General features: G+C 32.3%; 1 protein-coding gene across 2 annotated transcripts in view; it reads right to left on the reverse strand.

The window, feature by feature from the left end:
• Positions 1-243: 243 nt before the first annotated feature.
• The window catches only part of RBM46 (RNA binding motif protein 46), a gene marked incomplete at both ends in the record, with an annotated part of 31,447 nt that continues 17,004 nt past the window's right edge, over positions 244-14,686 (reverse strand). The window contains one exon of one of the 2 annotated variants that reach the window (XM_079699182.1): positions 244-443. In XM_079699182.1, coding sequence (XP_079555308.1) covers positions 244-443 — 200 coding nt within the window. Of the gene's footprint in view, positions 444-8,114; positions 8,171-14,686 lie in introns of those variants that run through there. The other variant, XM_079699183.1, reaches the window with a different exon arrangement.

A 14,686-nucleotide genomic window follows, 5' to 3' on the forward strand; every position in this document is an offset into this window, starting at 1 on the left:
AAAAAGAACAGCAGTTTGTTATAACTTTATCAAGAGAAATCACTAAGTAACTTTTTAAACTTAGCATTTTTTAAAGTTTTACAATGGTAGGTTATTCTGAATTGTGACTGATATTTACTATGTTGAAATAAATATATAATTATCATTTTAAAACTAAATGTACAAACCCGATTCTAAAATAAAACTATTTTAATTTGCATGTTTTACAAGGAAACTTTCATACTCCTATTTATAATATTTTCTTCAGAAGAATGAGGCCTGATTGGAGATATATAGCCGCTGTCCAACATGGCTGCCATCAGCAAGTGATACTGTTGGTGACAAGGGATAGCTTGGATAAGAATAAGGCCTTGAAGTGTAAGGAAGCAGGCTGGGAGGCCCAGAAGAGAGGGTAGCACTAACAGGGGAAAGACTATTTATTGAGCTGCGATGGAAATTGTAGTCTGTAAATAAATACATAACAATTATGCTTCACATCTTTATGGTTACAAATTTAATTCAAAGAGACAAAGCATTAAAACTATAATCACAGTTTAACATAATGTTCTAACATTCAAAATCCTGATAATCTTATATTGCTGGTAAAGACTGTTTCAGCATTCACTGCATTGCAAATCCTGATAGTTTCATCAGTCAGTATTACGTAAACTTTCACTGACACAATGCTTCAGAGATCTTACTAGAATGCATTCTTGGATATCTATTAATTGTTTTGTGTCTTTATGATCACCGAAAAAGAGAACCTCTGATTTCTCTTGCTCTATCCACAAGGAAACTCCTTTTAAATTTGGTACTGACACTAAGGGATCATCCAAGAAGATATAAAACAGTGAATTCATATTTGCTTCTTTTCTGAAACTGTATTAGGTACCAAACCAGCAGACACATTTACCCCTGGACTGCAAAAACTGTCTAATATTTCATTATTTAAATACTAATGTAAACATTTATACAACCCCACAAACCAATTTAACATTAGAATCCTACTGGTACCATAAAACAGTAAAATGAATCATCTTTATAAAATAAACTTCAAGAAACCATTATCAACTTACAGTACAGAAAAATCCCAAAATTAAACCAAATTATTTCTTTAGAAACCAACATTTGAAATACTACTATTCCACAATAAACATTCATCTTATGTATGAATAATTTCCTGCTTCATTAGTTATAATGTTTACAGATGTGTGTGAGTACTAAAGACCAAATTTGTAAATCCTGTACTTTCCAAAAACTCAACTACGTTCTTTGGTTTAGAGTAAGCCAAGGGTGTGAAAATGACTATGAAGTGATTATTTATAAAAGGTATGGTGTTTCTAGGAATAGAAGAAATTAGGTCATCTTATGCACAGGTAAAGTTTTTTCTATATTTTCCTGGTGCTAGAAATGAGGCCTAAAAATGAATGTTAACTTAGTATTCTCATGGGACTTAATATTAAGCCAACAGGAATGAGATCAACTGCAGGAGAATAAGCTCAAGCAACATCAGAAAGGACCTAGTTAAGAAAAAAAATGGAAAAAATAATCAGTTAAATATAGGTTTAATTTCTAGCACTGTAAAACTCTAATTAGAATAATTTTATAACCTTTTTATTTTTACTAATGGTACCATAAGATCAATAAAAGCAGTTTGTTCCAAGAAGACATAAATACATTCAAGGCATACAGTTCAAAATATTTTCAGTATTTTGAAACTGGATAAGGAATGACTTTGACACCATTTGCTTTTCTAATATCCAAAAGTAGGATAACTCTAGGTATTAGAGAACTTTTTTTCTTCTCTTAAAGGATCCACTTTGCCTGAAGTGTTATAGCATTGAGTATGAACAAAAACCTTAGTGTTCCTGATAATTCAAATAATTGCTAAAAAAAAAAGTTCTGATTCTCTCCTTCTAAACGTTATCACACAAATACAATAAATTCCTTATTAAGCATGTATATATAACTAGCTCTTTCAAATTTTAACAATGTGATACAGACAACATGATTTAGAAGAACAGATCTTTAAATATTTACACTTCTGTATGTGGGGAAATGTAGTTTTCAGAGAAATCACTTTCACTTTGGGTTTATATCCATTCAAGATCTAATGCAGCCTACTCATGAAATGTGGATAAAAAAGAGGTCTTCAGGAGAAGATTTCACAAAGAAGATAGACAGACAACTGGCTACTAGCAGAGTGCTTATCAGGTCTGAAAATTTGTATTTCTGATATTTCCCTGATGTAAACCTTCAATTTACAAATACCCTAACAGACTGTTTTATTCTCACATTTTTAAGGAGACTAAATTAAAGTATAAAATTAAAAGTTCACTTTGATGACTTTATTCACAGAGGATAAATCAAGAAAAAAAATTTCCCCCTAATACTACAAAGATTAGGAAACGAAAAGCTTCAGATGTTTATAAGAATTTCAAAAATAATTTTTTTACAATTTAAGAATCTAAATATATTCGGGAAAACATCTGGGTGATTAGAAAATATAATACATGTCAAACTTGAGACAATAACTGTGAGATAAACCTAGATGAACCATGTTTTCCCCTAACATACAACTTATATATCACAGACAATAAAAATCAGAAAACATCACTGATTAACAAATTAACAAATGAATTAAAATTCCTAACATATACTTACTTGCCCACCCCTGCTTTTTCTTCCCAATGAACATCCTTAGCTCTTCAATCCCACTGTTTCTGCCTCAGACTGGGATATTACTCCCCTTCCCCCCTCTTCTTAAGGGAAGATACAGAGCCAATTTCAGAATTTAAGTTTTACACTGAGAATTATTCAACTGTCTTAATTAACACTTTTTTAAATTGAGGCACAATTTACATACAATAAAATGCATACATCCTATGTGTTCATTTCAATGAGTTCTGATAACTGTATAAATCTATATAACCAACACCCAAAGCAAGATATAAAACATGTCCATCAATCTAGAAGTTCCCATTATCCATTACAGTCAAGAGCCCTTCTGCTGGAGGCAACCACTTTCTGATTTCTATCACTATAGCTTAGTTTTGACTGTTCTTGGACTTCATATAAAATGTATTTTTTTTTTTTTTTTTTTTTTTTTTTTTTGCAGTATGTGGGCCTCTCACTGTTGTGGCCTCTCCCACTGCGGAGCACAGGCTCCGCAGGCTCAACAGCCATGGCTCACGGGCCCAGCCGCTCCGCAGCATGTGGGATCTTCCCGGACTGGAGCACGAACCCGTGTCCCCTGCATTGGCAGGTGGACTCTCAACCACTGCGCCACCAGGGAAGCCCTAAAATGTATTCTTAAAGTATTTTTTTATGTCTTCTCTCAACATAATTTCTAAGATTCATTCATACTGTATGTATCAGTAGCTTGTTCCTTTTTATTGTTCAGTAGTATTCCATTGAATGAATATACCACAATTTCTTTATCCACTCACACTCACCTGTTGATAAAGATTTGGGTTGTTTCTAAATTTTGACTATTATGGATAAAGCTGTTATGCACATTCTTATACAAGTCCTTTTGTGGATACAAATTTTCATTTCTTTGGGGTAAATAACTAAGAGTAGAATTGCTGGGTGGTAGGTTAGAGATAGATACTGCCGAACAGTGCATTGTGACCATTTTTACACTCACGTCAATAAAATATGAGAGCTCCAGTTGCTCCAAACCCTCACCAACATTTGTTATTGCCAGTGTTTTTAATCATCGCTATTCCAGTGATATGAATGGTATCTCATTTTGGCTTTACTTTGGATTTCCCTTATGACTAATAACGTGTTTAGTGACCATTTGAACATCTTCTTTAGTAAAGTATCTGTTCAAGCCTTTTGATCATTCTTATTGGTTTTGTCTTTTTACCATTGATATCAATAAAGTTTTTGACTAATTAGATTCTCTAAATCAAAATGTTAAATAGCAATAGGTTGAGTCCTCACAAGTCTCTAATTCAAACCACCTCTTTCACTGAAGAATATTACAGACAAAAGATGGTTGATTAAGTGACTGTTCCATATTCCCACAGTTAAATGGAGAAAAAAACAAATTAAAAATGAGGTTTCCCAGTTCCTAGGAAAGTATTATTTCCACTTGATCAAGCTTTTTTACTCTGGCAATCTTCTCAAAACTGGGTTGAGAGAAAGCGTTTCAAAAGGCTGTTGTGTGTATGGGGAGAGAAATAGAGGGTGGTCTAAGTTACCTGGCTTCTGCTTGAGCCTGCCCACGCCCACACTTCCCACTTAAACCCACACAGCTCTGCATTCCCTTGCTTTATATGCTAAACTTTTATGTAACACTTCATTTGAAGAAAAGGCCCTTTTAACGCTTTAATATAATTATTAGAGATAACATTTTGATCAAATCCTCTAAAATTTCATATTTAAATGTTGAATGGATACATTTTTACAGAATAACTTTGACCTATATTAAGACTAGTAAATAGGCTTAACCTTAAGTGCCAATTCTAATCAAGCAGTAATCGCTAAAAGGACCCTGGATTCCAAAGGATTCTGAAGCTGTGTCTGGAATGAGCAAGAAAGTGAGTAGTAACTGTAGCGCCACATCTGACATGGGCGCAAGAGCAGAGCCGGCAGCACATTCATCACCTGCTTGCCAGTCCCGCCTCTGCAGCGATTATAATTTGGTCTCCTACCTTTCTCTGTCCAGCACAAGAGACGAATACCATCAATATGTTCCTCAGTGAAAACTAAGCAATAGATATATACTGATTTACTCTCTTCTTGTGTGTCCCTTTTTTGTTTCTAATTCTCTTACACCTCTTGACCGAACATCACAGATTCTCTAGCTGCTTTTGTTTCATATGAAGGGGGGAAACCCTTAATAGAGACTTTAAAGTGAGTTCAGTTGAAAGTGTCTTCTCATACTAATCTTTTTCTTTTAGTTTGTTTCTGACCATATATTCTTTAAACTAACTTTCCATTAGAAAGTAAATTCTTCATAATTGTTTTTTTTCTTTTCCTTGTTAGCTCTGAGTTCTACCTTCACACTCATCCCCTCTCTTTTTGATGCACCTTTTTAAAGTGTACAATTCAGTGGTTTTTAGTATATTCACAAAGTTGTGCAACCAAACTCCACTATCCAGAATATTTTCATCACCCTTAACAGAAACTCTGTACTTACTAGCAGTCGCCCCCCATTCCCTCTCCACCAGACCCAGCAACCACTAACTTTTCTGTTTCTATAGATTTGCCTATTCTGGATTTTTCATATAAATGGAATCATATAATTTATGTGGTCTTTTTAAACTGGCTTCTTAGCATAATGTTTTCAAGGTTCATCCATGTAGTATGTATCAGAACTTCATTCCTTTTTATAACCACTGTATGGAGATACTGCATTTTGTTTATCCATTCATTAGTCATTGTACATCCAGGTTAGGAAGATTTTGTGTGGACGTATGTCTTCAATTCTCTTGAGTAAATAACTAGGAATGGAATTGCTGGGTCATACGGTAAACTCTATGTTTAACTTTCTGAGGTATTGCCAAATGTTTTCCAAGGCAGCTGTACCATTTTAACACTCCCAACAGCAATGTATAAGGGTGAAGCACCTGATATTTTGACCTATGAAATACATTTCCCACCTTAATACATATTTTAAGTATTTCTTTAGATTTCTATGAGATCTTTATTAAAATTTTTGAAAAAAAAATCATTTTACCATTTTATTATTTCAATTTCTATCATTCCAAGAGTCATAACTATAATAACTCAATAACTTTCTTTTACTGAACCACTGAATTTCATCTGCAAAACAAGTTTTTGGTAACAGTATTTATTATACATACCCCGAATATAAAATACAGCTGGGTTCAAACACAGAGATTTACAAAAATCATCTGTATTCGAATATTATTAACATTTATCATTTATTATTTTGTACTTTCTCCTAGTACAGAAGACCAAGAGCTAACTATAAGGCAGAGGAAAGAATTTTCAGAATTGGTAATTATTAAGCAACTTATAACCTATGAAATATTTAAAAATCATTAATTTTTAAGTGATACTTTTGGCTGGAATACACTAGTATTATCAAATTTACTGGCATTTTTACTTCATTTACTTTCCCTACTTCAATTCAATTTTTAAAAAGTATTTTTATTGTCTACTTAATTTTTCCTATCAGATGACTGACAGCAAAGGGCAAAAAGTAGACGGGCAATGACCAACATTTTTTCTAAGACTAGGCCCACAGGGTAACTCAGGCCACTATTTCTGTTTTAAGATGACTTATAGGAGGGTTTGAGTATGATAATCTTAGTAACAGGTGGCTGGATAAGAAAATTATTGTCTATAACTGTTTCCTTATAAGGTTCTAGTTAATTAGTTCTCTGATTTTACTAGATGATTATATTTTTCAGATTCAATTTTGGGAGAAAATCATCTATTTCTATTTTCAACTAAATTATTTTTTAAATTTACAACGTATTTTCCCATATAATTTTGAAACAGTAATTTGGATTTTAAATTCTTACTCTGAAACTTCAATATTGTATAACAATCATAAACATATACTTTGTCAGATATCAGTACTTTTATTTTTAAGAAATTACAGCCATTTCATTCTAAATTATCTCTAAAGGTTATAATTTAAACTTCAAAAACAAGGGTTTGAAATCCTAGAAAATGCAAACTAATGTCACTATAGTGACAGCAATCAGTTCAGTGGTTGCCTAGGAAAGAGAGTAGGAGGAATGGATTATAGTAGAGGTGATAGAAATGTTTATTTTCTTGATTATGGTCATTTCACAGACTTATACATAAAGCAAAACTGACGAAAGTGTACACTTTAAATATGTGCATTTTATTGTATTTCAATTATACCTCAAAAAAGTTATAAAGAAATCCCAAGTGTTTCTCTAAGTTAGTTTAAATGTTTCTCAAACTACAACCCACACAATTCAAGTACCTTGTCAAAACAAGAATCCCTTAGGCCAAAAAACATTGGGAAAACCTTAGGAAAGATGGGTTTAACAGCTAAACAAATTGCTACTACAATTATTCAGGATGCTAACATGCATTATGATTTCCATGGGGAGTATATAGTACATGGTTCTTCCCAAACTTGACCATAGAAACAGTTATTTCACTCAACAACTTGGCAAATCAGTTTGGGAAGAACTTTTAATAGGGATACTATATAATGGGAAAACATTAAAAACAAATCAGAAAAATTCTTAAAATACACTAAACACAGCAATTACAAACTCAAATGCCTTCAGAGGCCAAGATGTAACAAACAAAAGAAGAACTCAAAAAGGACCAAATATAAAACAAATGCTGTCCAGCTATTTGTAGTGAAATGAAACCCAGTTGCTTTCCTTTCAAAAAACTGAAGAGACTAAACAAATCATATCAAGCGCTTCCAGTTTGCTACCTTTGTATTAAGAGATTGAATTATGTCAAATTCCCTTTAATGCTAGTTTCTATACCATTTTGGAAACAGAGGAATAAAAGAGCAGCCTATGAGAGGGAAAATTATGATCCAAGCTATAGCAAACTAGGATTGTAACCTACTCAATAACACATGGATTACTACCCAGGAAACTGCAACATTCTTTTTGCCTCTACATGTAAAAAGGAGTTTGGATAGTAATAATCTTTACTCAAACTATAAACTACCTTTAGCTTCCGACTAAAACTTATCCTTCTCAGTACCATGTTGGAAAAACTAAACAGTGAATCCTAATAAACATAACTTTTATTCTAATTGTATCAATAATAATTTTGGTTTAGTAAGCTTGAAAAAACAAGAGTTCCATTTTCAAATAAGTTTGAGAAATTCTGGGTAATCTACTTTATAATACACTCATTCCAACTACATCCACCTTAATACTGTTTGCCATCCTGGTGGTTCACAATGTACACACTAGCATGTTAAAAGTTTTCAGAAGACCTGAAATATAGAAGTCAGTTTAACTCTTTAAAACTTTGCTTAATGTATCTATAATTAACAAAGTCATAATAATTAAAAATTTTCACAAGGTTTCATTGAACAATTTTAAATATTTCTTCTTAAAACCATAAGAAGAATTAATTTATAACTGGCTTTCTGGAAACTAAATATATCACTTAATATTCCTAAGAGACTTTTTCTTACCTGTTTATTTTCTCCAAATTCTTCTACATAAGTCCAGGCTGAAGAGACTGTGTTCCCTGTCTGTAAGCAGTGAAGACAGAAAAGAATTGAGTCTTTAGATTGATGTTACCCCTTATCTTGGAAGTGCATGGAATCCTTGATAACTTTAGGTAAAAACTATTTGATCAGTAAATATGAAAATAAATTGAGGAAAAGAAAAAAGTGATAGTTATTTCTGAAGTTCTGCAAAGATGAACAAAGAGAACAGTATTTTGATTTTGGAATGAAAATTATGAGTTAATACATTCACAGAAAAAACATATCTTTCTATACAAATTAAGTCCTTATTAGTTGGTTTTTCCAAGTACTACTCTACCAATAAAATAAGAAAAGGATTTTAAAAACAACTGAGATTGCCCAATTTTTGATAAGCAGATAGCCAAAGAATCTAAGTGAATTTGAAAAATATCAATATCCTTTCTTTCCATCTTAAAAAGAAATAAATGGCCAAAATAATACAAACCATAAAAAATATCTGGCTTATTAACAGCTAAACTTTAGAAGCCTAGTTTAGCCATATATAGTACAACTCTGGACATCCATCCATTTTGGTGGATCTCTCTTCATAGGAATGTATATCCAAAGCTATGCTAAGAAACTGCATTAGAGTATGAACAAATGAAAAATGTTTGATGATCCACATAAAACTACAGATTTTTAAATACCCATCTTGAAGATAACTCAGCAGAAAAAAACAGTCACAGTATTTTCTGAGTTTTACATAATGAAATAGGTAATTTAATCAACCCCCCCCCCAGTGAGAACTATAACACCTAGACAATTATTAAAAGCAAAACTACCCACATGAAAGCACTGAGAATGGCCAAGACTGAAGAATTGTGGGACTGTGATCTTAGACAAGAAACCCAAAGAGGTGTGCACGTCTTCTGGAGGTGTGTTTTGCCTAGGAGGATTGGCCAATTCTAAAGAATCTGAAAGGCAAGGGAAGATGGCAAGAGACAGACAAATTTCTGAGGATAAGAGGACAAAAACTGGAACTGAGGAGCTACTGATGAGGCAAGTCTAGAACTGTGAATAAAACTGAACCAGAAGTAGACCAACTTTAATGATGACTAAATTCAAATCTTCTCAATCCCTGCCTGGATTAAGACAATCTGGGATTGCCAGTCCTTTGGTCACCTTTCGGAAGCAAAAATAAATCCTCTCTGAATAAAGTTAACAGCATGTTCGCTTTCAAATTATCTCCACATTTTTTTCATATACAATATCTGGAATTCAATCGAAAAGAACCAATCAAAGAGATAAAACAATGTGACCTAAAAGCACAAGAAACAAAAGTCAACAGTAACAGATCTACAGGAAATGTAAAGTTTTCAGAACTAGATATTAAAATAATTATGACTAATATACTCAAGGAAATAAAAAACAAACCTGAAAATTTTGGAGGGAAAGTGTAAATCATAAAAAAAAGTCAAATGAAATTTTAGAACTGAGAAATAAATTCAAATAATGGTTTTATCATGTTAGACACAGATGAAAAAAAGAATTCATGAGCCAAAAGACAGGTCTGAAGAAAATATGCAAACTAAACACACAAAAGAATGGGAAAGAACAGAAAGCACATAGTAGATAAACAGGATACAGTAAAACAGTCTAAGAAATGTATAACTAGAGTACCATATAGAAAGGATAGACAAAATGGGACAAAAGCAATATATGAAAACAGAATCACTTAGAACTTTCTAAAACAAGTGAAAAACACTAATCCAGATTTTAGAAGTGGTGAAAGTCCCAATTAAGATAAAAACTAAGAAGGCTACAAGTAAGTCTATCACAGTAACACTTGTGAAAATCACAAGAGAAAATATTAAAAGTAGCTGGGGGGTGGGGAGGTTTACAATAAAGGAGTAATAAGCAAATTATAGCTGGCTTCTCAACAGAAACAACAGAAGCCAGAAGACAGTGAGTGGAATTAATAACCTCAAAGAATTAAAGGAAAGTAACTGTTGATCTAGTAAAAATACCCTTTCAAAAGGCAGGTGAATTAAAGACATATTCAGGCAAACAAAACTGAGGTAACCTGTCATAGGTATATTCATACCAAAGAAAACACAAATGAATGTTCTTTGAGCAGGATAAAGAAATAAGCATAGTTGACGCATAGGAGGAAATAAAGAGCAAAGGAAATGATATATAAATGGTAAATGAATACTAATCTATATTAACTAAAAACTATTAAAATTAGGTATGTAGGGAGTTAAAACATATAAGTTAAAAACATACAGAAATATCAAGACACTACACAAAACTGGAAGAGAAAATTTAAAAAGTTAAGAGTGTACTAAAGTCCTTGCATTGTCTGGAATGGAATAAAAGCACTAATTAATATTAGATTTCAGTGAGTTAAGAATACATGTTGGAGTTTACAGGGTAATAACTAAAAGGATAATAAAGACTCTATGACTAATACAGCTAAAAGAAGAAGAGAGAAAAGGGCAAATAAATAATCCATCAAAAGAAGGCAAGAAAGGAGGAAAGGGAAATAGAATAGGGACACCGAACAAGGAATAGAAAGCAAATGGCAAGACAACGGACTTAATTCTAAGCTTTTCAATAAGTATATTCAGTTCAAGCTGAGCAAACTCAAAACACAGACTTTCAACAAAAACAAACTTCAGCAACAACAACAAAACCTAACCATATATTGGGCTCATCTTAAGACTAAGATACAGGGAAAGTAAAAGTTAAAATATAGAAAAAAATACACATGCAACCCTAATCAAAAGAAAGCTTGTAAGTCTATGTTAATATCAGAAAAAGTATTCTTTAAGGCAGGAATGCATGATAGAGACAGAATGACACAGTATAATACTAAAAGGTACACTTCACCAGAAAAATATAACAATTCTAGATTTCTATGCACCTAATACACAACCTCAAAATATAAAAAGCAAAACCTGACAGAATCAAAAGGAGGAAAAGATAAATTTGTAGTCATAGTAGGTGATTTTCATGACCCTCTCATAGTAATAGAATGAGCAGGCCAAAAAAACATGAAAGTAAAGAAATTTACATATAATTAATAAACTTGGCCTAATTTATATTACGAGTTGAACTGTGTGCCCAAAAAAGATATATTGAAGTCCTAACCCCTAGTACCTCAGAATGTGACCTTATTTGGAAACAGGGTAACTGCAAATGAAATTAGTTAAGATGAGGTCATACTGGAGTAGGGTGGACCCTTAATCTACTATGATTGATATCCTTATAGGAATAGAGAAACACAGAGAGGAGAATGCCATGTAAAGACACAGGGACACACAGGGAGAAGATAACCATATCCAACACAGGCAGAGATTGGAGTAATGCATCTATAAGCCAATGAACTAAAGGACTACTGGCAAACACTGGAAGCTAAAAGTGGCAAGGAAATTCTCCCCTACCAGCTTCAGAGGGAACATGGCCCCAACAACACCTTGATTTCTGATTTCTAGCCTCCAGAACTGTGGGAGAATAAATTTCTGTTGCTGAAGCCATCCAGATTGTGGTACTTTGTCACAGCAACCCTAGCAAACTAATACACAGCAATTAAAAACTGGAAACAGATTCTTTTTAAGCAGGCATGAAATATTTACTTTAATTAGTCATTAAAAAACAAAAAGCAAAGGACTGAAATGATACATAATATACTTTCCAATCATAGTAAAATAAAAACAATATAACTATAAAAATCTTCATATTTTAGAAATTTATACTCGTGAAAAGAAATCAAAATATTTTCAAACAGATGATGATAAAAATAAAGTACATCAAAACGTATGTGATGCAGCTATAACCATACTTAAGAAGTCAATTTGTAGCCTGGAAATGCATACAATGTAATAAAAGAAAGGCTGAAAACTCTAAACTAAGATGGCTTCTTAAATGATATTCCACATATCCAAAAAATATACAACACCAATCTTAAACAAACTCTCCCATAGAATGGTAAAAGAGAAAAAACTTCCTAATGTTTTTATGAGGAAAAGTATGGGACAACCTTATGAATGAACATAGATACAAAATCCTAAAGAAAGTATCAAAAATCAAATTCATCAATACATAAAAAGGATAATGTACCATGACCAAACTGGGTTTATTTCAGAAATGCAAGACTGATGTCACATTCAAACATCAATCAATGCAACTCACCACATTAAAAGAATAATAGACAAAATGATATAATTATCTAAATAGATAAAGAAAAAATTCATCACCCATTTGTGATAAAACCTCTTAACAAACTAGGAAGGGACTCGAAGGGACTATTCTTACTGTGATAAAGGGCTTCTATAATAAAAACCACAGCAAACATCATACCTCAATGGAGAAATACTGAAAGTATACAAGGATGCCTTCTATCATTATTTGTATTCAAGACTGGACGAGTGGTTCTAGCCAGTGCAATAAGGCAAGAGAAAAAAGAAAAGTATAAGGAAAGAAGGAAGACAAAAATTCTCATTATTTGCAATTGACATGACTGTGTATGTAGAAAAATTTTAAATAATGTAGAGCCAAAACAAACCATTATACTCAAATGTTTTATTCAATACATTAAAAAATAAATTGTATTTATATAAACAGGAACAATCAGAAATAGAAAAGGCACCTTTTACGATGGCATTGCAAAACATTAAATACCTAGGAATAAATCTAATAAAAAATATAGGAGGTATTTACACAAATATTTACAAGCTACTGAATGTTTAGAGAAATTAAAGAAAGTTTAAATAAATGGATAGATCTATAATTTTCATGGATCAGAAGGCCCAATACTATAAAAAATGTCATTTCTTCACAAATTGAGCCACAGGTTCAATTCAATTCCAATCAAATTCCCAGTAGGATTTTTTTGGTAAAAATTTACAACCTGATTCTAAAATTCAGGTGGAAATATAAGGGCTGTGATGAGTCAAGATAATTATGGAGAAAAAAGTTGGGAAGATGTTCTCTACCAAATATTAAGATTTTCATAATTAACACACTATAATAAAATTGATCAATGGAAGAGAATACAGAATGTATAGTAAGACTTATACATATGTATGTGTATATAGGTATGTGTATGTGTGTACACACACATACATACAACACATACTTCACAACCTCACTAAATTTGAAAGATAAAAAAAAGTTTCCAGAAGATAATACAGGAGACTATTTTATCACTTCAAGGTAAGCAAAGATTTCTTAAGCAGGGTACAAACAGCACTAACTTTAAAGACTGATAAATTGAACCACACTAAAATTAAGAACTTCTGTTTTTTTCAGAGTATCATGAAGAGAGTACAAGGTAAGCCACAAGTGGAAGAAGGTATCTGTTAAAGTATATCTCCAACAAAGGGCTTGTATCTTAAGTAATAAAGAAAAAACCAGATGACCCAATACAATAAAGGGACAAGAGACTTAAATCAAGAGACACTTCATCAAGAGGATATCTTAATGCCCTATAACCCTATTAAAAGATGCTCACTAACATTACTGAATAGTGATATAGAAGTTATAATCTCAATGAGACAGCAATATATACTAACCAGAATATTCAATATTAAAAGACTGATAATACCCAAGGTATTGGCAGGGATATGTATGGAACAACTGAAACCCATGTGCTGCTAATAAAGTGTAAATTGGTATAATCACTTTAGAAAACTGTTTGGCATTATCTACTCAAGTTTTAAAACTATGTCCTACCACTTTCACTCCTATGTATTCAACAGAAATACATGCAAAAACACCATGTACAAGAATCTCCACAGCATCATTATCTCAAACAGCCCAAACTGAAAGTACTCAAATTTCTAACAACAGAAATAGCAAATAAATTCTATAATTTCGATAGAATCCTTACATTGATGAAAGTGAATGAACAGTACTGCTACATGCAACAACATGGGCCAATCTCATAAACATAATGTCAAAATAAGCCAGACAAAAGCTTACAAAATTTTGTACAAATTTCAAAAACAGTAGTAGTCAGAAGACTGGTTTCCTTGGGAACAGAGAGAGTAATATCTGAGTGGGGGTACAAAGGAGGCTTCTAGGGTCTTGATATTTTATGTCTTCACCTAGTGGTTACATTGATGTGGTCCCTCTGTGGCAATTCACAAAGCTTTCAGTTATGAATTGTGCACTTTTCTGTTTGTATGTAATGTAATAAGTTATAAAAAAGAGGAATTAGAACATACACGAGAAGTTGATCATTTATAATTATAAAAAATTAAACCACTTAATAAAGTTACTATCAATACAGAATAACATATAAAAGAAAAATGATTCAAAGTAACTTTAAAAAACTATAATGGTGATTTTCAGTAGAGATGCTAAATGGAATTACTATTAAATATGGAACAAGTCTTCCTTCCAAAATGCCTTCACAGACTACCACCTGGGCCTGGAGTTTTAAGAATTAGTTTTCTGTTAATCTTTAAGTTGAATGAAATCAAGTTCAACAGGAAAAAATGCTGGGATTTCAATTACTGATATAGGACAATTACATTTCTGTTAATAAATATACAGAAGAGATGGTGAAAACCT

This window comes from Hyperoodon ampullatus, assembly GCF_949752795.1.
Source record: "Hyperoodon ampullatus genome assembly, chromosome: 1".
Lineage (NCBI taxonomy): Eukaryota > Metazoa > Chordata > Mammalia > Artiodactyla > Ziphiidae > Hyperoodon > Hyperoodon ampullatus.